The sequence below is a fragment of the Haematobia irritans genome, chromosome 4, assembly GCF_050003625.1.
Source record: "Haematobia irritans isolate KBUSLIRL chromosome 4, ASM5000362v1, whole genome shotgun sequence".
Taxonomy (NCBI): Eukaryota; Metazoa; Arthropoda; class Insecta; order Diptera; family Muscidae; genus Haematobia; species Haematobia irritans.
The window spans coordinates 204,119,004-204,144,842 of record NC_134400.1 but is presented as its reverse complement, the minus strand read 5'-3'; the positions used below and the strand labels follow the sequence as shown (position 1 = coordinate 204,144,842).

General features: G+C 33.1%; 2 protein-coding genes across 5 annotated transcripts in view; one reads left to right on the top strand and one right to left on the bottom strand.

The window, feature by feature from the left end:
* Positions 1-4,923: 4,923 nt before the first annotated feature.
* On the bottom strand, positions 4,924-7,807 carry DnaJ-1 (DnaJ-like-1). Of its 3 annotated transcripts, none has more exons than XM_075304532.1 (2): positions 7,640-7,807; positions 4,924-6,895 (listed from the first exon to the last, which is right to left on the bottom strand). In XM_075304532.1, exon 2 carries the CDS (start codon positions 6,826-6,828, stop codon positions 5,809-5,811), a length of 1,020 nt encoding a protein of 339 aa, XP_075160647.1. In that variant the 5' UTR covers positions 6,829-6,895; positions 7,640-7,807; the 3' UTR covers positions 4,924-5,808. The 3 variants fall into 3 exon arrangements, with proteins under 3 accessions (XP_075160647.1, XP_075160650.1, XP_075160648.1); XM_075304535.1 differs by lacking the exon at positions 7,640-7,807 and adding an exon at positions 7,049-7,195; XM_075304533.1 differs by lacking the exon at positions 7,640-7,807 and adding an exon at positions 6,963-7,111.
* A 1,629-nt stretch (positions 7,808-9,436) lies between these two features.
* Usp47 (ubiquitin specific protease 47) overlaps positions 9,437-25,839 on the top strand; it is a 39,961-nt gene continuing 23,558 nt past the window's right edge. The window contains exon 1 of one of the 2 annotated variants that reach the window (XM_075304531.1): positions 9,437-9,882. The gene's annotated coding sequence lies outside the window, so the exon portion shown is untranslated. Of the gene's footprint in view, positions 9,883-20,868; positions 21,022-25,839 lie in introns of those variants that run through there. The other variant, XM_075304530.1, reaches the window with a different exon arrangement.

The window sequence follows — 25,839 nt, the reverse complement described above, 5'->3', positions numbered from 1 at the left end:
GAAGGGTTGATTTTTTTCTGTTTGCGGCAGACTATTCGAGATTTTGATTTCAAAGAGAAATTTCAACTCTTCAATCATCGGACGCATTGTGCGCATTGAACGCATGGCATGTAATTCTACCTTTACTTTTACGTTGACGTGTCATAGGCAGTCAAGTACTTCCCAATCCACATGACAAAGTAAACGAAAACATAATGATATCCCATTACAACGTCATTACCGATGCGTAAGGGTTATGGATGCCGTGTATTGAATATTGTGTTTTACTCAGTAATAGGAACGATGGAACAGAACAGTTTTACTTTGTATTTGTAACAGTAATCTAGAGCTAAACACCCCCATTTACCACCCAATTCGTTGGTAAACTATAAAAGGATGATGATATTTTATAGTTTTTCCTAAAAATATGCCACAAATAATTTTTGAAATAACTATTTTTCATTGGTTTCATATATTACATCAATATATATTTTGTAAAAAGATTTATAAATAACATTTAAGAATAAGGCTATTATGTAATACTATTGTAATAATTAATATCTATATACTTATTTATGATATTTTTGTTATTTTACGCAATCTTTCTGAAAATGGGGACCCTTAAAATGTTTGAAAGACTTCCGATGTCCTTCACCCTACAGTCGTCCGTCTTGACAGCATCTGAAATAAAAGATTAAATTACTCAATAAGTATAAAAACTATAAGTAATGTAACAAATATTACCAAAGATGGCACTATCCAATGCTTTAAATTCCTTAAAAGGTCTTTCGTCATTGATGACATTGTAATTGTGGACCAGTATTACTGTCGTTGAAAACATACGGCCGAAGTTCTGTTAAAAGCCACCGACATGACATTTTATTATAGCCACCTATTGAGTCGATCATACATTATAAGAAAAATAAAATTTAAGAAGTTGCTGAAATAAATTTGTCGTTAGAATGCGATGAAGACTGCAGAGTAGAGGTGTGCGCTGGGGCGAAACTTCACGCACACTTACGAGTTAAACTTTTTGCTCACACGTGCACTCATGTTTGCCAGCTAAATAAATATTGTTTTTTTCAAATAATGGTGATTTTGCAGAACGGATTTAATTTTTCACTCACGACATATATTTTTATTCCCATTCACAAGAGGTGCTTTCAATTTTGTTCACTATCTCGTGATTCATGCTTTCCACGCGCACTCCTCTACTGCAGTCTTCTCTAACACTGGCACTTGAAAAGGACCCGTTAAAGAACATCAGGAAATGGATTATTTTTTACTTTTGATACTTACCTTGATCGATGCAAATATATGCAGCATTTGGTGCAAAAATTATCTTAAAGTCTATAAATGTAAACAATAAACTGATATAAAACTGAAAAAAAAACAACGAAAATCAAAATAAAAATTCGTTGCCTAACAACGTTACACCTTTCAGTTTTCCTTCCTAATTACCTACATCTTACGCAGTAACTGGGAGTCGTAAGCACTAGGTACACTACAATGCAACAACTAGATGACTAAGTAGTAGCTTTCATTTGTTCAAAATTTATAGGCATTACTTTCTGTGCGACTTTTCAATGCTAAGGTATAAGTAGTACCAATTTCAACTTAATTTTCATTTACATAAAACGTACTTACTTAATCTTCCAAGTTTCGCAAGAACATAATCGATTGTTTGGTAATTGGTTTGAATTTTTTACCACTGGGTACGAACACAAAAAGAGAACATGTTCTCTTTAAAAGAGATGTAATGGACAGCCTATCTAACCAGTCAGAAAGGGCAGAAAGATTGGTGCTAATGATAACTCCTAGAGAATGAGACACGGACCTATCACAAAAAAAACCAATTGGATATCATCCGCATAAACAAATGGTCTCACTATGTCACCCTCTAAACAGTCAACTAAGTCATTTATAAACAATATAAAGAATAGTAGGCCCAACACAGAGCCCTGTGGTACACCACAAGTCAGATCTACAATATGTGAATCTCTACCACCCAAACGAAGAAATTGTGACCTATCCCGTAAATATGAAAATACCAATCTGCATGCTGACGCCGAAAATGTGTATCTTGTACATAGTTTCTCCACCAACATGTAGTGATTCAATCTATCAAACGCCTTTGATAAATCCAAAGACACCAACACGCAATCTTCCCCCGCATTCAACTTTTCCCTTATACGTTCGGTCATCCCAAGAAGCATTGACGTGGTATTGTATTCCCTTCTATACGCGTATTGATGGGCACCTATATTATCGTTTGTGAAAACACAGTTCACTATCTGTTTCTTAAGAATATATTCCATCACTTTCGATAGAGAAGGAAGTATGCTAATCGGACGAAGATTGTCATATGGGTAAGATTTGCCCCTCTTTGGCACCGGTACAACACGGGCCAATTTCCAGCCATCAGGATAAGGCGACGTCATTATTATTGTATTACAGATATTCAAAACACATAAGACAATGCCTCGTGTGAATCATGAATGTCCACACCACTAAACGAAAAGGATTCAACGCTATCGTCAATACCAGATATGTCAACATGTCCAGCTCCACCATTAACAACAAAAGAACTGTTGATCTCATCCACGTCAACGTCATCAACACAAATATTGTCCCTATCACTGCAGTTCTTATTAAATTCTCTCCATACATCCTTTTGATCAGCCCTAGAAAACAAACTTATTTGGTGGTGTCTCCTAAACTTCCGAATAAGAGATTTAAGCCTGTTCCTTTTCGTGCAGGACAGCAACCTATTTTCCACGCTGGGGTCATCTCTAAAGACACGATACGCAGCATCATGAGCACGTCTTGCATCCTTAACTTCCTTTCTTCTCATCCACTGGCCATATCTCCAACTAATTCGGAACTTAATGGTTGGTACATTTTCGAATAGTCGAGTTAGCAAGTTATTCAAACTTTTCATTCCTATAGAAAATTTTCACAAAATTTAATTTCTGTAGGAATTTTGCCAAACTTTTATTTCTATAGGAAATTTTCACACAATTTCATTTCTATAGGAAATTTTTACAGAATTTCATTTCTATAGAAAATTTGCACAAAATTTCATTTCCATAGGTAATTTTCGCAAAAATGCATACCTATATGAAATTTTCACATAATATCATTTCTATAGGAAATATTCACGAAATTTCATTCCTATAGAAAGTTTTCAACAATTCCTAGGACAATTTCACAAAATTCCATTTCTATAGGAAATTGTCACAAAATTTTATTCCTATAGAAAATTTTCACAAAATTTCATTTCTATAGAAAATTTTCAAAAAATTTCATTTCTATAGGAAATTTTTACAAAATTTCATTTCTATAGAAAATTTTCACAAAATTCCATTTCTATATGAAATTGTCACAAAATTTTATTCCTATAGAAAATTTTCACAAAATTTCATTTCTATAGAAAAATTTCAAAAAATTTCATTTCTATAGGAAATTTTTACAAAATTTCATTTCTATAGGAAATTTTTACAAAATTTCATTTCTATAGGAAATTTTTGAAATTTTCACACAATTTCATTTCTATAGGAAATTTTTACAGAATTTCATTTCTATAGAAATTTGCACAAGATTTCATTTCCATAGGTAATTTTCGCAAAAATTCATACCTATAGGAAATTTTCACATAATTTCATTTCTATAGGAAATATTCACGAAATTTCATTCCTATAGAAAATTTTCAACAATTCCTGTGACAATTTCACAAAAATCCATTTCTATAGGAAATTGTCACAAAATTTTATTCCTATAGAAAATTTTCACAAAATTTCATTTCTATAGAAAATGTTCAAAAAATTTCAATTCTATAGGAAATTTTTACAAAATTTAATTTCTATAGGAAATTTTTACAAAATTTCACTTCTATAGAAAATTTCTACAAAATTTCATTTCTATAGGAAATTTTTACAAAATTTAACTTCAATAGAAAATTTTCAAAAAATTGTCACAAAATTTCATTTGTATAGGAAATTTTCACAAAATTTCATTTCTATAGAAAATGTTCAAAAAATTTAATTTCTATAGGAAATTTTTACAAAATTTCATTTCTATAGAAAATTTTTACAAAATTTCATTTTTATAGGAAATTTTTACAAAATTTAATTTCCATAGAAAATTTTCAAAAAATTTCATTTCTATAAAAAATTGTCACAAAATTTCATTTGTATAGGAAATTTTCACAAAATTTCATTTCTATAGGAGATTTTCACACAATTTCATTTCTATAGGAATTTTTTACAAACTTTAATTTCTATAGAAAATTTTCAAAAAATTTCATTTCTATAGGAATTTTTTACAAAATTTAATTTCTATAGAAAATTTTCAAAAAATGTCATTTCTATAAAAATTGTCACAAAATTTAATTTCTATAGAAAATTTTCAAAAAATTTCATTTCTATAAAAAATTGTCACAAAATTTCATTTCTATAGAAAATTTTCACAAAATTTCATTTCTATAGGAAATTTTCACAAATTTTCATTTCTATAGACAATTTTTACAAAAAATCATTTCTATAGGAACTTTTTACAAATGCTAATTTCTATAGGAACTTTTTACAAATGCTCATTTCTATTGAAAATTTTCAAAAAAAATCCATTTCTATAGGAAATTTTCATAAAATTTTATTTCTATAGAAAATTGCATGCCAGTAAGACAGTTTTCCCATGAATTTCATTATAGGTACATACCGGCCTTTAGTGAATTAGTAGTACACTAGGTAAAAATTCTATCTTCTTAGTAAATAATGGAAATTTTACAAATCTTGAAAAAAGTGTTTCAACTTTTTCAAGTTTTAATTTTTGCCTAGGTTTCACAATTCAAAAAAAAAAAAATCTTTTGCATGCTGACCATTGCCACTCGAACCGAACTTGCCGGGCAAATTTGTTCAAAAACTAATAATAATAAAACAAGCGACGTTTTTATAACTGTAATTTTTTCAATTTTATTGTTTTTTTTTTTTTTTTTTAATTTTTTCAATCAGTCTCAGAGACGTTTTTTCTGTATTCAAATTTACACAATCATTTTATTCTGAATATGACCAATTCAGCAATTGAGTTTGACTTGGTAAACCAGACCATGAGATCCGAAAAGGAATCAATTGCTGAATGGTGGCCTAAGCTTTTTATAAAGTTGATTAAATTTTCCATTTATATAAAATGGTTTCTCTCTGTAAACTGGTTTATTGTTTTAGGTCTCTAAACTAATACTTAAATTACTAAATATACATATAAAGAAAGATACATATGTTTCAATAATTGGTATTTGGAATTGTTTCATTTTGGATTTGAATTTGAAGGAAAAATAATACACAACGGACCAAAGAACAGGTCCGAAAATCTTGGATAAAACTAAAAATTTACTAGCTATAGCGCTTCACGTTCTTATTGCAAAAACATTAGCAAATCCAAAAAAAAAAACTTATTAACTAAATGAAAATGAGTAACTAAACATAGTAATGGATGATTTCATTATTGGTGGTGAATTAATGTACATGGTGTGATTTCTACATGGACTTGAGTAAAGCTCTGCAGGATGACTATTATATCTCCCAGAAAGGTCAAAGCAACAGACATGGTCTGTTGTTTGGGATTTATTCTCTAATATAGCAAAGCTATGCGTATTTTTTGTTTTGCGAAGACAGTCATCCAACTTCTCGCTGCTGACGATGAATTGTTCTTCCGGTAGCCCAGAACCAACACAATCTACTCGTATATATAAATAGACTAATATACTATTCAATTTTAGCAATAGGTTTTCCTCGATCTAAGTAACCCATCTATACAACTAGAAACCCCCTTGATCTAATTTGGTAATATTTCACTCAATATTTCCTTTGTACCGGGTGGCAGGCTATCGGGGAATTTGATGTCGTAGGAAACGAGTAAATCACCACGTCTCGAGGGCTCCTTGGGGAAGGGTAGGCCGCGCCCGCTAAGCCGCTTAACTGTTGTTGGTTTGAGGATTTCACCTTGTGAACTTACAGTAATGCGATCTCCCTGCAGTGTAGGGACTGAGATGGAGGTGCCACATAACGCCTGTTTAAGGCTGATGTGGGCAGTATATCGTAAATCACTACCTTCCCGCTTGAAGACTGGATGTGGCTTGTCACGAATAATAAAGATGATGTCGGCGGGTATTTTTCCAGGTGTCTGGTCTCCTTCTTGTTGGAAGGTGATTTTAGTGCCAGCCTTCCAGCCAGCTTTGACGGTGATATTTAATACTTTCTCCTCTTTGCGCGCCTGACCCGAGGCCATAGACATACGCGATATCTTCATTTTCTTTACGCATCCCTTATCAATTTCTTCCAGCGAAACAAAGAGATCGTGCTCAATGGGTGGATCTTGTTGTGAACGCTTACGGCTAGGTTGGGCATTGAATGACTGTGAACGGAAAGCACCACCGCCACTACCCATATACATATCATCGTCTCCCATGAACATTGTTTGGGATTCGAATATGCGCGAGGGATCGCCGGATCCAAAGAATATACCAAATGGATCAGCACTACCAAAGAATTGGGCAAATGTTGCTCGTGGATCACCGTGGTAATAGCCAGTACTGGAACCATCCATACCTCCACCACCTGATCCAGGAATGCCACCTTTTAACCCATCCTCGCCATACTGGTCGTAGATATCACGTTTCTTTTTATCAGATAGCACCTCATATGCTTCCGCTATCTCTTTGAATCTTTCTTCCGCTTGTGGCGTTTTGTTCTTATCCGGATGATATTTCAATGCCAATTTTCGATAAGCCTTTTTGATTTCGTCATCTGAGGCACCTTTGTTTATGCCCAGAATTTTATAAAAATCTTTACCCATTTTTATTTTGTTGCCGTGTAGTTAATGCTCCAGTGTTTGTATGTGTATGTGTTGATGTTTGCTCGTGCTGTAACAAAAGAACAACAATGAAAAATTATAATACAATTAAACAAAAGTCAAAATACAAATCGCACATTCGTCAGACTGTGTATAAATATCAACGAGAAATTTGCAATTCTAGAAAGTTCGAGAGCACAAATAAGGAAATTCAAAGCCATACCAGAGCCTCTTAAACGCCGTGTGGTAAACCTAACTGTGACGACAACACTTTATAATCTTTTATTCCTAACAAGATTATTCCTTTTTTTCCTTTTATTCCCAACAACAATATTAAAAAAATAAAAATAAAAAAACAAAAACATTTGTATTGTTTCTACTTTCTACTCATTTAATATTTATTTTGCCCTTTGCAAGCAAAAATACACTAACTATAGAGCCGGCCGGCGATTAAACGGCGTTACTCGCAAATGCAATGAATATTCTTAACCCAATCAACAGCTGTGCTGGCAATTGCAAGAAGAGAAACACTTGAATCAGACGAAAGGGGAGGGGAAAATACATTATTTCTTTCGTCATTACACCGACGAGAATGCTGACATATCTAGAATATTCGGAATGCAAAAGCAATTTCTGGCGACCTTGACGTAGGCAGCTATTTCATTCGTTTTACTATTATTTTGCATTGTAGTAATAAATTAACACATGCTACACGGATATTATGTCCACAATTGAAACTGAAACTATTTGATTTCCTTGTATTGTCTCTTATCACCTTCTCAAATTGATTTAAATAAAAATCACAGTTACATACTTTTTATCTTTCTTATCAGTCTCTCTGATTTGTAGTATCTTTTAATGCTTATGATCACCGAAATATATTCTACACTTTTCTTTTAGTGCCTTGTTAAAAAAAATCACTTTTTCGACAACCGTCGTGGATACGTTGTTACTTCTATTGTTTATGTTTTACGAATATTTCAAATTTCACTTGTCTCACTCTTATATATAGCAATGTTTCATATTCTCGAATGTTCCAGATTATTTTGACAACAGCTGTCATTTTTTACAATTAAGGAATGTAGTGACTTCATAATAGGAGTGCTCGGTATTCGGTTCATGTTGAATAATTCGAAAATACCTCACCAGTGTAATGCGTCTTACAGACTATAAGTTTTTCCGGACGGAATTTCTGTGTTTGTTAAGAATCTTACAGTGTGTCCAATCGATTCGACAATTCATTGATGCCTTTAATGCGCTTTACAGATTATCAGTTATTCCGGACGACAGTGCTCGCGTCGAACATATCCCATATATTGTGCACATTATAAGTTAAGGTGGGTATTAAGTTCGAGTTTTGCCGCTAAAATCGCTAAAGTAAAAACTAAATCAGTAAAAAAGGCATAAAATAATACATATTTGTTGCAAATTTTATTATAACTTGATAGGGAATAGCCCAAAGAAAAGTTTCACAAAGTTTGTATTCCTTAAAGTGGATTAATTAAGAAAAGTAATCGTGGAAAAATGACGGTTTTAGCGGCTAAAATCGAACTTAATACCCACCTTTAAGTCCGAAGGCTACAATGTTCGTATTTTTCACCAAAAAACACTAAATTAAAAGTACAAAAATCTATATGAAGACGATTATATTTATAAAAATGACTTGCGAAATAATGAATGGAAAAGATCTAAGGAATTGATTGTGAACCATTTTTTATTTATAATTTAATTAAATTAAAAAAGTAACCGTGAAAATAAGCGGGTTTTCAGCTTGAAAACTGAACGTAGTACTCAGCTTTATTTTACTGATTTAGTTTTCACTTTAAGCTGAGTACTATGTTCAGTTTTCAAGCTGAAAACCCGCTTATTTTCACGGTTACTTTTTTAATTTAATTAAATTATAAATACAAAATGGTTCACAATCAATCCCTTAGATCTTTTCCATTCATTATTTCGCAAGACTTTTTATAAATATAATCGTCTTCATATAGATATTTGTACTTTTAATTTAGTGTTTTGGTGAAAAATACAAACATAGTACTCACCTTTAGCGGTTACACTCGAACTTAATACTGACCTTAAATCGATCTTAATACCCGCCTTTAAGGTGAGTACTAAGTTCGAGTTTAGCCGCTAAAATCAAAACTAAATCTGCAAAAACAGAATAAAATTATATCTTCTTGTTCCAAATTTTATTAAAGCTTGATGGGGAATGATCCTATGCCAAAATTAAATATGTTTATTTTCTTTAAAATGAATTATTAAAGAAAAGCAACCGTGAAAAATAGCTATTTTAGCGTGATAATGCGATCTTAATACTGGCCTTGAAGTGCTATAATCGCGCCAAAATAGCCATGTTTGCACGGTTACTTTTCTGACATTCAATCAAAAGTATAGTGTAAACAGCTCATATGTGTTTCCTCGGTATCATATCATGGTATTTTGTTTTCAAAGTTCCGAGTCATTTAACATTGTCCTTTCATTGCCTAAACGGCGTCAATTTTTACGATGCCGGTCCCGATATATGTCCTGAGGGCATATGATCGTTAGTGGAAGGGGGCTGTATGAGGGTATGCGGGGTATGCTTACTTCTTCTTCTTCACTTAGGTGCAATTAGGTGGAATCATAGTAGTGGAATAGTGGAATCGATTGGACGATTGGAAAGACGTGTTATAAATAATAATCATATCTATCATCAAGTCAGCAGCAGCTGCTTAATAATGTAATAAAAATAAACACACAATTTAAACAAAGTGATTTTTTCATATACCACAACAAATATTTTGGCTACTTCACCATTGACCCACAAGGGAACCAGCGATGTGTCATCTTAAAAAGTACCAGGAAAACAACATCAGGGTCAAAGGACATTCAAAGAACAGAAATTTTATAAAATAAACTAAAATCTGCTAGAGCTTAAAGAGCGATTGTACAATGTGAAAACAATGTTCCAATGTCACGTCAAAGGAAAACATACACACACTTATATTGTCCTAGATCCTAAAAAAAGAAAATATTGACACTATTGGAGAGGAGGAAGGAGCACAGTATATTTTGGTAAGATTTTTTGAATTGATATAAATTGGTCTTGAAAATCACCATGTGTGGCCTAGATAAAATGACGGAAAAATATGTTAAATCGGCAGAAATGGCAAATATAAAGTAGTGTCACCAGAAGAATTGCAGACAGAGTCATAGTTCAAATATAAATATGTAATTTATTATCATTGAGCTCCTAGTAAAATCAGATTTATACGAAAAACATCAAATATTGCTGTTTAGGTGGTCGACGAAATTTGTGTGTTTCTGTGGGCCCAAATCTGAGATTAGTTTCTGCCACACAAATAGTCTGTTCGTCAGCGTGTCTTGTGGACTTTGATTGCCGGTATCGGATAATAGGACGCGTGTCGCGGATAATAGGGGTTTCCAGCCCTCTTGAGATTTGTGATCGAACAGCTTTTTCAATGGTTTCATTACATTATAACTCTGAAGTCAGTTGATATCACAATGGCCTGAATTGGCTATGTGAGCGTGAAATATCGGACTCCCACTATAACATTAGCACCAGTCTATCCTAGATATCTAACCTATCGCAAACGTAATAACACGTCATTCTACCAATATTAAATTGAGGCCCCTATAAGGTACAATCTAAATGTACAGGTACTTTTCGTACTTTTGGTACGTTTCGATCGAACACCAAAAAATTTCCGTGGTGGTTTATATCCCCATGAGGAGAAGAATCAGATGATAAGGAAGCACCAGCCTAGAAGCTAAGGAAGGCAATTAGGCATAGCCGTCAAACGGCTAGCCCTCAACCTCGTTCAGAGTCTCGCCCAAACTCAAAATTATTGGGAAGCTTTATAGCATTTCAGAGTTTATTAAGGCCTCAATAAGTGGTTCCACCCTGATGTGGAACGAAGGACACACTGGGGTTATATGTAGATTAATGAAGAAAGTATGGGGAGGTAGTCTGAACCCAGAGAAATTACGAGTGACGTCTGTTGAACTGCTGCAGTCATTCCATGATTCTCGCGGAGGAAATCCAGGCAATCCAAAAAAATTAGCCCCCCCCCCCCAAGAGTGTGAAAACCTATATATGATTTTCCATAACAGCCCCCCTGGTTAAAAATTTCTAGATACGGCATTGGTGTTACCGTTGGGAATTTAAAAAAGTCGCAAAGAAAATTTTGACAAAATTTTCTTTAGAAATAAAATTTTGACAAAAAATTTTATAGAAATACAATTTTGACAAAATTTTCTATAGAAATAAAATTTTGACAAAATTTTCGATAGAAATAAAATTTTAACAAAAATTTCTATAGAAACAAAATTTTGACAAAATTTTTCTATAGAATTAACATTTTGACAAAATTTTCAATAGAAATAAAATTTTTACAAAATTTTGTATACAAAAAACCATTTTGACAAAATTTTCTCTAGAATGAAATTTTGACAAAATTTTCTATAGAAATAAAATTTTGACAAAATTTTCTCTAGAATGAAATTTTGACAAAATTTTCTATAGAAATAAAATTTTGACAAAATTTTCTATAGAAATAAAATTTTGACAAAATTTTCTATAGAAATCAAATTTTAACAACATTTTCTATAGAAATAAGATTTTGACAAAAATTTCTATGGAAATAAAATATTGACAAAATTTTCTATAGAAATAAAATTTTGACAAAATTTTCTATCGAAATAAAATGTTGACAAAATTTTCTATAGAAATAACATTTTGACAAAAATTTCTATAGAAATAAAATTTTAACAAAATTTTCTATAGAATGAAATTTTGACAACATTTTAGAAATAAAATTTTTACACAATTTTCTACAGAAATGAAATATTGACAAAAAATTCTATGGAAATAAAATTTTGACAAAATTTTCTATAGAAATAAAATTTTCACAAAATTTTCTATCAAAATAAAATTTTCACAAAATTGTTTATCGAAATAAAATGTTGACAAAATTTTCTATAGAAATAAAATTTTAACAAAAAAATGTCTAGATACGGCATTGGTGTTACCGTTGGGAATTTAAAAAAGTCGCAAAGAAAATTTTGACAAAATTTTCTTTAGAAATAAAATTTTGACAAAAAATTTTATAGAAATACAATTTTGACGAAATTTTCTATAGAAATAAAATTTTCACAAAATTTTCTATCAAAATAAAATTTTCACAAAATTGTTTATCGAAATAAAATGTTGACAAAATTTTCTATAGAAATAAAATTTTAACATAATTTTCTATAGAAATAACATTTTCACAAAATTTTATATCGAAATAAAATGTTCACAAAATTTTCCATAGAAATAAAATTTTGACAAAATTTTCTATAGAAATAAAATTTTGAATAATTTTCTTTAGAAATAAAATTATGACAAAATTTTCTATAGAAATAAAATTTTGACAAAATTTTCAATAGAAATAAAATTTTAACAAAATTTTCTATAGAAATAAAATTTTGACAAAATTTTCTATAGAAATAAATTTTTGACAAAATTTTCTAAAGCATGAAATTTTGACACAATTTTCTATAGAAATAAAATTTTGACAAAATTTTCTATAGAAATAAAATTTTTACAAAATGTTCTATAGAAATAAAATTTGGCAACATTTTCTATAGAAATAAAATTTTGCCAAAATTTTCTATTGAATGAAATTATAACGAAATATTCTTTGGAAATAAAATTTTGACAAAATTTTCTATAGAAATAAATTTTTGACAAAATTTTCTAAAGCATGAAATTTTGACACAATTTTCTATAGAACTAAAATTTTAACAAAATTTTCTATAGAAATAAAATTTTGAATAAAATTTAGGCATGGTTGTTAGCGGCCATATACTAGCGCCATGTACCGGATCAACCGGATCGGATGGATTTTGCTCCTCTAATAGGCTCCGTAGGTCAAATCTGGGGATCGGTTTAAATGTGGTTTATGTATAATTATGGACCGATGTGGAACAATTTTTGCATGGTTGTTAGATACCATATACTAACTCGACGTATTAAATTTCAACCGGATCAATTTATATGGGGGACGTAAAAGTGGTCCAATTTGTTGGCTTTATTTTATTCTATTTACTTATTCAACAACGTAATATAAAAAGCCGGAACAGGCCAAATAAAACTATATTACATCTCATAATACTGAATAAAAGAAAAAAAACTTTTGCTAGAGAAAAATATAGAATTATTCACTCTACTTAGAATATACTACTGAATTTTGCAATTCTTAAGGCACATGAAGAGAATGTAATAAAAATACAATTCACAAATTGAGATCTAATAAATAAACAAATAAATAAATAAATATGTAGAAATAAAAACAAGTAAGTAAAGTCTAAAGTCGGGCGGGACCGACTATATTATACCCTTCACCCCTAGGTAGGACAAAATTTGTGTTAACATCTCAACTACTTCATATTTGCTGAAAGCTATATAAAGGAGACAATTTTTTTACTTCTACAAAATCTCTAGAATTAAAATTTAAATCGGCTAACGCTATCCAGTTAATTGGAGGAAACTTCCATTGGAAATGGGTCTAAAATGTGTAACAGTCTACCATATTTACCCAACTCTGGTGTACGTATATATGGGAGCTATATATAATCTGAACCGATTTTGACTAAATTTGACATTTATAGTTAGAATAATAATTCTGCCATCTCTGCAAAATTTCACGAAAATGGGAGTATAACTTTGGCCTCCGTGGTCATATGAGTGCAAATCGGACGGAAGATATATATGGGAGCCATATCTAAATCTGAACCGATTTCAACCAAATTTGGCACAATTACTACTAAACGTACTCCTTGTGCGAAATTTGAAGCAAATCACGGCAAAACCCTGGATTTTGAGGCCATATAAGTTCAAATCGGACAAAAGATATGTATGGGAGCTATATCTAAATCTGAATCGATGTTGACCATATTTGGCACATACAATAGTATCGTTAAAAGTACCGCTTGTGCAAAATTTGAAGCAAATCACGGCAAAACTCTGGCTTTTGTGGCCATATAAGTTCAAATCGGACGAAAGATATATATGGGAGCTATATCTAAATTTACCAAGCATTGGTAGAATGTCAATTCTACCCTCTGTGCAAAATTTCACGAAGATCGGTAGTAAACTTTGGCCTCTGTGGTCATATGAGTCTAAATCGGACGAAAGATATATATAAAAGCTATATCTAAATCTGAACCGATTTGGCTGATATTTTGCAAGATTTTCGAGATTCATAAAATATTTGGATGTACGGTATTTCAAGAAAATCGGTTGGTAAACACGCTAACTATGACCAAATCGGGGATAAATATATATGGTAGCTATATCTAAATCTGAACCGATATTTTCCAAAACCAATAGCGATTGTCTCTGTCCCAAGAAACGGCCCTATGCCAAATTTGAGGACGATCGGACTGAAATTGCGAGCTGTACTTTGTGCACAAAATTACATATACAGACAGACGGACAGACAGACAAACAGACGGACATCGCTAAATCGACTCAGAATTTTATTCTAAGCCGATCGGCATACTAAAAGATGGGTCTATGACCACTATTTCTTGGCGTTACATACAAATGCACAAACTTATTATACCCTGTACCACAGTAGTGGTGAAGGGTATAATTATGGGAAATATGAAGCGAGAGAAGTTTTGCGGCAATTGTACAAAAGAGCATTTGCGATTTATCAGGCGATACTTATGTATTCGATATATAGGACAATTTGAGTAACATTTACAATTTTTGCTACTCAGCAGTGACGATTTTACAAGAATATTGGTTAGATCTTGCCAAGATATGTGGTCAAGTGTGGTTTGTGATATATTATTTGGTCAAGTCGGGCGACTTGGAGACTTATTTAAAACTCAACCGTTCTGTTGAAAGTCTGGCATTACAGTGTGTAGGATATGACTAAGATATGGGGAAATTATCACAGAATTTTTGTAAAGTGTGTGAATTTTGGCCATATTTGTATAAACCGGAAATACGAATTTATGAAGGCTTTATCTAATTCTGAACCAAATTAGATCAAACTTGACACACTTAAATATCATATTAAATATATTCTCCGTGGAAACTATGCAGTCAATTGGAGGAAAATCCCATTGAAAATGGGTCTAAAATATGAAATAGTCTACCATATTTTCCCACCTCTGGTCAGAACAGACAGACGGACATCGCTAAATCGACTCAGAATTTAATTCTAAGACGATCGGTATACTAAACGATTGGTCTCAGACTTTTCCTTCTTGGCGTTACATACAAATGCACAAACTTATTATACCCTGTACCACAGTAGTGGTGAAGGGTATAATAAAGTAAGTATATATAAGTGACTAAGGCCCCAAACCATTTTAATATAGCTCAACTAAAAAAAACAACAAAAAGTCACACAAAAAGTCGCATGATGCAAGAAAGATTGCAAAATGCGACTAAAGTCGTACAACGGTAACCCTGGTTGCGTGAGATAAGTCACCTACTGTAACGACCCACTGCTTCTATAATTGGCACATCATCCTACCAAGTAGCCAATATGACTACAGTCCGGCTGTGATGTTGGGTCGGAAAAGTGCAAAAGTGCAGAGACGTAATAACTTCGTTACAATGAAGATTCTTGGGTTCACATTCAATAGCCATATCAAGACGAAATATAGAGGATGTATGTATATTAAGTTTTACTAAACCAAACAAATTAGCTATTATTTAAATAAATATGAGACACAACAGCGCCTCTAGCGGAGAATAGTGGAAAACTCAATCAACACCCCCTGTCTTTCGCTCATAAACAGTAACAGCTAAAGGTGGGTACTATGCTCGGTTTTCTAGTTGAAAACCACTTTATTTTCGCGATTAGTTTGTCTTATTTATCAAAATTGTTATGATTGTGATTTCCGATCAGAAATAATAAAACAGCTTTAGAAATGTGGGTTGGCTGATAAGTCCCCGGTCTAACAAAGAAAAATACATTTTTTTTGTTAAAATTCGTTTTTATTATTCACCCCCATTTTCATAAAGCTCCGTTAGTGTTCCGTTAACTAACCAACTTTTAAACTGTATTATGGAAGAAGCTGTCATCTTGCATATATATTCCATATGCCAGTTAGGAACTTAACTGACGAAAATTTTTCAATTAAAGTTAACTGGAGAGAAGATATTTGCAATTTACTTTCTGTTAACTGGCAGTTAAAGCCTAACGGAGCTACATGAAAATGGCCGTCAACATAGTTCCCTTCAAGAGCGATACAACGATCATAACGACCTTCCAATTTTTTGATACCATTTTGGTAGTACTCCTTCGGTTTTGCCTCAAAATAGGCCTCAGTTTCGGCGATCACCTCTTCATTGCAGCCAAATTTTTCCTTTTGAGGTCTGAGAACAAGAAAAAGTCTCTGGGGGCCAGATCTGGAGATTACGGTGGATGGGGAAGCAATTCGAAGCCCAATTCATGAATTTTTGCCATCGTTCTCAATGACTTGTGGCACGGTGCGTTGTCTTGGTGGAACAACACTTTTTTCTTCTTCATATGCGGCCGTTTTGCCGCGATTTCGACCTTCAAACGCTACAATAACGCCATATAATAGTCACTGTTGATGGTTTTTCCCTTCTCAAGATAATCGATAACAATTATTCCATGCGCATCCCTAAAAACAGAGGTCATTACTTTGCCAGCGGACTTTTGAGTCTTTCCACGCTTCGCAGACGGTTCACCAGTCGCTGTCCACTCAGCCGACGGTCGATTGGACTCAGGAGTGTAGTGATGGAGCCATGTTTCATCCATTATCACATATCGACGGAAAAACTCGGGTGTATTACGAGTTAACAGCTGCAAACACCGCTCAGAATCATCAACACGTTGTTGTTTTTTGGTCAAATATGAGCTCGCGCGGCACCCATTTTGCACAGAGCTTCCGCATATACAAATATTGATGAATGATATGACCAACACGTTCCTTTGATATCTTTAAGGCCTCTGCTATCTCGATCAACTTCATTTTACGCTCATTCACAATCATTTTGTGGATTTTTTTGATGTTTTCGTCGGTAACTACCTCTTTCGGGCGTCCACTGCGTTCACAGTCCTCCGTGCTCATTTCACAACGCTTGAATTTTGCATACCAATCAATTATTGTTGATTTCCCTGGGGCAGAGTCCGGAAACTCATTATCAAGCCAAGTTTTTGCTTCCACCGTATTTTTTCCCTTCAGAAAACAGTATTTTTATCAAAACACGAAACTCCTTTTTTTCCATTTTTTATACCCTGCGCCGCACTGTGGAACAGGGTATTATAAGTTAGTGCATATGGTTGTAACACCCAGAAGGAGACGAGATAGACACATGGTGTCTTTGGCAATAATGCTCAGAGTGGGTCCCTGAGTCGATGTAACCATGTCCGTCTATCCGTCTGTCCGTCCGTCTGTCTGTGAACACATTTTTGTGATCAAAGTCTAGGTCGCAATTTAAGTCCAATCGCCTTCAAATTTGGCACATGTTCCTAATTTGGGTCAGAATAGAAATATAAGTGTGTATAAAATAGTATAAAAATAAATTAATTAATAAATATAGATATGTATAAAATAGTATAAAAATAAATTAATTAATAATATGAAATAGGACAAAACATTTTAGGTTCCCAATATAATTAAAAGAAGACAAAATAAGAAAAGATTATTTACTAAATCAACCACAACAAAGCAACACTACTAACACGAGGTTGGATAACCTTCATGTAGGTGATCCAAGATGATCGAGTAATTTTTTTCGATAAGTCGAATCAGAAATCGAGAAATCCTTTAAGTTAGTAGGGAGACAATTATATGATCTGGCGATTCTAGACTGAAATGACTTGTCCATATAACCTCTGGCAAGCGGCATAACAATCTGATTTCGCCGCGAGCGGCCAAAAGAAAATAAGTCCACGAGAAATCGAGGTGACTGAGCACTGAAAATCTTGTGGAAAAGAACAAGTGACCTGAAGTCAATAAAACTAGAAAATGGGCACCCAAGGAACTCCTGGACATGTGGAGAAATATGGTCATATCGACGAAGTGAATGACCATTCTATGAATTGCTAGTTTAACCTCCCTTATGTTACCAGCATTTGTGCCACAAAAAACCTCAATACAGTATAGAATATTGGGCATTGCCAAACATGTACAAGTCTCTTCTTTAATGAAAGTGGAAGCATCAAATCAGAGTTGTACAATTGGCGTAGAGTCAAATTCGTAGGACTAACAACATTGTCTATATGTATATCAAATGAAAGTCTATCGTCAATGGTAACCCCCAAACATTTCAAATGTTGTACAACCTCAATATTACACCCATTGTAAGAGAGAGTTAGTCCAATATCAGGATGAGATGAAAAAATCAATACTTTTGTCTTAGAACCATTGACGGAAAGATTATTGAGACACATCCAACTGTATAAATTACTAGTTACAAAATCAATCTTAGCTTGTAAGACATCTATATTCTTAATATCCCCCAGAAAAAGCAACTGAACAACCTCAATATTACACCCATTGTAAGAGAGAGTTAGTCCAATATCAGGATGAGATGAAAAAATCAATACTTTTGTCTTAGAACCATTGACGGGAAGATTATTGAGACACATCCAACTGTATAAATTACTAGTTACAAAATCAATCTTAGCTTGTAAGACATCTATATTCTTAATATCCCCCAGAAAAAGCAACTGAACATCGTCTGCGTACGAAAAAGGGGAACAAAACATATCAAGTTGTTGGAGATATTTCTCCAATTATACCGTTATCCCTAATTATGCGATTAGCTTGAAATTTTGCACAAGGAGTACAATTTGTAGTGTAGTCATGTGTGCCAAATTTGATTGAAATCGGTTCAGATTTAGATACAGCTTCCATATATATTTGTCGTCCGAAATGGACTTATATGGCACCAGAAGCCAGAGTTTTGGCCCAATTTGGTTAGTAATATAGTCATGTGTGGCAAATTTTATTGAAATCGGTTCAGATTTAGATATAGCTCCCATATATATGGTTTTCTGATTTCGACAAAAATGGTCAAAATACCAACATTTTCCTTATTAAATCGCCACTGCTTAACCGAAAAGTTGTAAATGACTCTAATTTTCCTAAACTTCTATAATACATATATATCGAGCGATAAATCATAAATAAACTTTTGCGAAGTTTCCTTAAAATTGCTTCAGATTTATTTTTTTACTAAAATTGTGTTCCACCCTAGTGCATTAGCCAACTTAAATTTTGAGTCTATAGATTTTGTAAAAGTCTATCAAATTCTGTCCAAATCGAGTGATATATAGTCCCCAACACATTTGACGGATGTGATATGGTATCGAAAATTTATATCTACAAAGTGGTGCAGGGTATAATATAGTCGGCCCCGCCCGACTTTAGACTTTCCTTACTTGTTTTTTACTAACATTGTGTTCCACCCTAGTGCATTAGCCGACTTAAATTTTAAGTCTATAGATTTTGTGGAAGTCTACCAAATTCTGTCCAGATCGAGTGATATTTAAATGTATGTATTTGGGACAAACCTTTATATATAGCCCCCAACACATTTGACGGATGTCGGATGGTATCGAAAATTTAGATCTACAAAGTGGTGCAGGGTATAATATAGTCGGCCCCGCCCGACTTTAGACTTGCCTTTCTTGTTTTTTACTAAAATTGTGTTCCACCCTAGTGCATTAGCCAACTTAAATTTTGATCTACAAAGTGGTGCAGGGTATAATATAGTAGGCCCCGCCCGACTTTAGACTTTCCTTACTTGTTTAATATTAAATAACTAATAATTGCAATACCGAGGATAAAAATACGTCTTTTCTAATTGGATCCTCTAGAAGAACAGACTAAAAGGCAATCATCGTTGACAGTCTTCTATCCTTTCACCAGTGTTGCCATATGGTTTTTACAATTGGTGACAATTATAAATGAAAACAAACATTCCTGTAAAGTCTTAGCAAAATCTAGAGAAACAAGAAATTGCACATCAATTGCGATAATTTATTTGCTTTAAATTGTAATATTTTAATAGAGTAACCGCAGAAATTTCAACGCGAAAAGCGAACATAGTACTTACCTTAATGTAAACTCTGATAACATAGTTACCAAAAAAAAAAAACAAATCTAAGTCATTAATCTTCGCGAAGATTATCACCTAAGCTTCTTCAAGCCGTTACCACAACAAAAAGTACGAAACTTTTGATTTCAAAATAATGAAAGAGAATGTTTTGTATTCACTATTTTGGCACATAACAGAAATAGTAAAATAAAAATAAATGAATGAATACCAAAAATGAATTTGATGGACATTTCGTTGGGTGAAACAACAAGACCTTCACTTGAATTTTTATGTAAATGCTGTTTGCTGAGAAATCTCAAAAACTTGCTGCAGCAAATACAAAAAAAAACAAAAACATTACACCTAAAATACACATCGTATTTTCGTGTTCTTTTTAATGTTCCATCTACTAAAATCTCAGGTTAGGTTTTCAAAATATATTTATATTTACATATTGGTTTGTTGCACTCAAAGCAGCATCCAAAATGTATCACCACAATAAAAGTTCGCTCATTACCCTGCAGTTGTTTGTTTTGTTCATCTTCATCATCAACGCAGTTTTCGAAAATTTGTGTGTGTGTGCGCTTTTTTTTCGTTGTACAAAATTATTTTTTGATTTATTCCTTTTCATCGTAAGGGAAACAACGGCTAAGGAGAATATTTGTATATTTGGAATGTCGGAGAATGTGCTGTGGATGACTGGCTGCTAATCTAGTGCCATACACACGAGAGACGGCATGATGGGAGAAATGACGAAAATATATTGAATTTTTCCCTATTCAAAAAAGTACCAGTAGCCATTGTATATATGTATGCTTGTGTAAATATTCTATATAGCTTTCGAAATAAATTTAGTTTTTGATAGTTTTTTGGTACTGTTTCGTTACGTTTCTTTTCTCTATGTGAACGCGTGTATTTCACTCACTCTCGCTTCTACACTCACCATCGCCATAGTCGAAATAAGGCAGACTAAAGTGAGAAATAGCGTGAGAAGCTGCACGATGTCCACTCTGAATCGTTATTAAATCCGAAACGGACGTAGTGCGCGCGTGAGTAAATTCACACGAAACGTATATTCCGCAAGACGGCCATACCACCAAATTAATTAGGTTAGGAAAAAATCTATAAAGTGTTCTTGAATGCATACGAAAAAACCCTAATGGTTTTAAACTAAAATAACGAAGTGTTGTTATTATTAAGCGATCGTTATAATTCCACGAGGGGAGTATGTAAGGATATTCGATTCGTTTTTTTCATATTTTGTGGCCATTCTATATATACTCAAAGACGCCCCACTTTCGTAACCAATCTGTCAACGGAAAAAAAAGAAGTGTGTGTGTGTGTGCCTTTTTATACCATACATTTTTGGTCAAAAAGAAAATTTTTGTGAAAACACATATGTCCATTTATATATTTGCTAAATTTAAAACGAAAAAAAAGCAAAAATAAAAAAACCCAAATTAAACGTTTCTTGATCGTACATTCCTTATGTGTGTAATATCATTGAAGAAGAAGAAAAAAAAAATAATTAAAAATAAATTCGAAAACACATACATTTCTCTATGAAATGCGCGAAGGAAATTATATTTAAAAATAGACAATGGGCATTAACTAACTCGGGAGTACCGAAAACCGAACACCCGAAGCAGCAGCAGAGCATCATCTTCAAACACACAACGTCATTAACACAATTGCCACCAGAGGATATTAAAATTTTAATATAAACCCAAGAATATTTGTAAATAATTGAAAATGTTTGGAATGCATTTGTTTGTTTGTTTTTTTTTTGTCTACATTAATCAAAGAAATCTTATATAATGGGGAATTGTCAATAGAGCGCAAGAAAATACCCTTTTTATAAAAGTGATCTATGTTTTGTTCAACATTTTTCATTTTTTCAAAAATCCAAATTAGAAAGCATTGCATTTACCAAAGAAAAAAAAAGGACATCAAATGCATAAGCGTAGGAAGGCCTCTGGGGAGGGGACTTAGACCCCCCAGAACAATTTTAGCCCCCCCCCCAGAATTTGAAAACCTATTTACAATATTATATTACATTTTTATAAAAATTAAACAAGTATATACTCGCACAACGCACAATGTTCCACTAAAGACTTTCATGCACAATCGAATTACTTGGGTTGTGGTAGAAGTCTGATATTTATGAAATAAAGCTGTGGTTGAACTTATGATTTAGTTGAATAAAAAATAGTAATTGATATTAAAACTATTCTTTCATAAATTAATATCTTAATAATGCTGCAAAAGAGCGTCGCCAAAAAAGAAGTGAAAATGTTTTTTTTTTGGTCTGGAAGTGGTACAAAATTGGCGGAGAAGCGATGAATGTAATATGAACTTGTCATAGAACGAATGTCCACCGTTTCAACTACCGTTGCAATGAATTTGCATTACCTCTTAAGGTGTGATCCGAATTCAGTGTTTTGAATGTGAATTAAAAATTTTGTGATATTTTCCCAAATAAATAATTTTTATACTTTTTTATGATTTTTAATGCATTCTAACGCTTGTTTGAAACGTTTTCCCTCGAATATTTTCAAATATTATCGATTTTTCTATAATGGATTTAGCATTTTTGTGGAAAAATTTGAATAATTTGTACCATTTTATTTATTCTTACTCTTTTTTGAAACTATTTGAAAAAAAAACAAAAAATTACGCATTAAAATATAAAAAAATGAAGTAAAAAAATTTCCTGTGTAGTTAAAATAGTTAACTTCTTTGTGAAGACATTTTTGGAAGTGCTTTTAAAGTTGTGCCTTTAGAACAACTCCCAACTTTTTGCTGGTAAAAGTGTGGAATCTCTTTTAATTTGGGCTCCCAATCAAACCCAAAATGAAAAAAAAAAAAACTTTTGAAATATGTCGAACAAAAGGTTATTCTGATAATTTTATTTCACCAAATGGGAAAATTGCAACTAACTGGAGCACAGGTACCAGTTCTGTGATAGGTCCGTCAGTGGCAATTAGCACCAATTTCCCGTAGGGTACTTTTAGTTGCTTTATTATAAATTGATTGTCGAATTATTTTGATGTCTATTTTTTTATTCAGTGGAATACATTGCATCTTTCTTTTATTCAACATCGTATTGTCCTTCAATCGTGGTACGCAGTGTCTTTGAATCACTAGAGTCGTGAAGAACATTCCAAGAAACTCGCGTGAATATTCGAGCTTGACTTAAGCGAATTATAAATTTCAAGGGCCGATGTTGATTTTGAATAAAACACAAACTATTTAGAAAATTATTGTAATTTTATTTTATTATGATATATTGGTATTACTCAATTATGTATGGAACAGAATATCGGCCAAATGGGCGCCGCGACCTCGGTGGCACACCTTCATCCGATGGTCCAAATTTTCGATGACGCTGAGGCATTATGGAGGTTCTATGCCATTAATGTGCCGAATTATCTAATCCTTTAGCTCTTGAATTGTTGCTGGCTTATCGACGTAAACCTTTTCTTTCAAATAACCCCAAAGAAAAAAGTCCAACGGTGTCAAATCACATGATCTTGGCGGCCAATTGGCATCGCCATTACGTGAGATAACACGGCCATTGAATTTGTTGCGCAAAAGGGCCATTGTTTCGTTAGTTGTGTGGCAAGTGGTACCGTCCTGCTGAATGCAGATATCGTCCACATCCATATCTTCCAATTCGGGCTTAAAAAGTTCGTTATCATCTCACAGTAACTGCATGACCGGCCTCATTTTGGAAAAAATACGGCCAGATGATACCGCCAGCCCATAAACCGCACCAAACAGTCACTCTTTGTGGGTGCATTGGTTTTTCGACAATCACTCTTGGATTCTCATTCGCCCAAATGCGGCAATTCTGTTTATTGACGAATCCAATGAGGTGAAAATGTGCCTCATCACTGAAGATGATTTTCTTCGAAAATTGATCATCCACTGTTGCCATTTCTTGGAACCATTCTGCCTATTCACGACGTCCATGGTTCAAATTGAGTAAGTCTGAAATAGAGAAATGTCAAATAAAATTCGGAAAAAACTTGGCGATCCCCAATCACACAAAAATTGGTCCATATCAAGTTCATAATTCTATATAGCCCCGATCAACAAATCGATCCCCAATCACACAAAAATTGGTCCATATCAAGTTCATTATTCTATATAGCCCCGATATAAGCGACCCCCATATTTCAATTCTGGCTCTCTACGTACCATGCAAAAGTCCATGTCGATTCGTAATTATTTGTAGACTTACCTATACATAACATTTTTGTCTAATATATACCACGTATGGACTAACTCACAATTTAGAAAACGATGTTAAGAAGTTTTAAAAAGATACCACAACCCAAGAGTAATTCGATTGTGGATGACAGTCTTTCGTAGAAGTTTCTACGCAATCCATAGTGGAAGGTACATAAGATTCGGCCTGGCCGAACTTACGGGCGTATATACTTGTTTTTTTTTTTAATAATATTTACGCTTTTGGTGCACTATAGGTGGACTTAATGCATGTAAAAAAACGCGACTCATTGGAAAATTTAACAAGGCTGCATAATAGTGTACATTTTCTAATAGAAGGGGTAATATCAATAAACAGTTAGTTAAGTCCCCTTAAATCACTTGAATTTATGGTAAACACTACTTTGGCATAATTCAATAAAATCGTAAAGTATAAAAATCGAAAACCATTAAATGAAAAACAAATACTATAGAAAAGAAATGACGCCAATTTTTCTGTTTTCGCTTTGGTCTTCAATATTTCTTTGTTTACAACTTTCGACATGTACCAACAAAGAATAGTTCATGGTAATGGGTTAGAAAACAAAAACAAAAAAAAAAAAAAACAAAAAAAACGCACGAACAACGATTACAAGAACTTGACTTTTATTCAAATAACGTCATTAAATTTTCATCTAATTCGCAAAATTTGTGAAAATATATTTCAATGAATGTATCAATTATGAAATTGGTTAAAATGTGACAAAAAAAATGGGCTTTTGGTGGTAAGAGATTGCATTTTAAAGAGAAAATGTTAAGTAAACAATTTGTCCGAAAAATTTAATTTTCGAGATATCGAAAATAGGTATTTTCCTTTTTATTTTTGTTAACTAGGGCTCAAATCTTCTACTATATAAAAATAAGTCGGGGTTTCCTTCCTGACGGAGGCGGTTACAGCAAGAACGCACCGTGAGGTTTATAGCCAAAAAATTCAAGAAAAGTTTCAACGGAAAAGCGAGAGAATCTTTTTTTACATACAGCGCACATTACAATATTTTATAATTTGAATTCATCGCTGTTGCTTTTGTTATAAAATAATTTTATTGTTTCACATGACAAATGTTCGGAGAATGTAGAAATGGTGAAAGTAGGGTACCTCATTTTTGATATCTGGTGGGAGTGGGGGACATCCCCCTTGCCCGACTTTCTCAAAATTGGGCCAAAGTTATCCGATTTTGGTGAAATTTCCACCCCCTTTATACGACTTTTGTTTAAAGTACAGTAAAAAAAAAACAAAAATTGTCTGAATTATTTGAGATTTACAGAGAACACGCCGTGAGGTTATGAATTTAGTATGGGGTACCCGATTTTTTAATATTTGGACGGGAAGGCAACCTCCTTGCCCGACTTTTTGAAAATTGGAACAAAATTATCCGATTTGCTTGAAATTTTTAGAGTAGGTTGATGGGGGCGTCTGGGCAAAGAACAGCTACTTTAACAGTCCCAGGTCTGACACATAGATGGCGTCGCAAGTATTAAATGCATATTATTTTTATATAGTACCAACCTACAAATGATTCGTGTCAAAATTTGACGTCTGTAAGTCAATTAGTTTGTGAAATAGAGCGTCTTTTGTGAAGCAACTTTTGTTGTGAAAAAATGGAAAAAAAGGAATTTCGTGTTTTGATAAAATACTGTTTTCTGAAGGGGAAAAA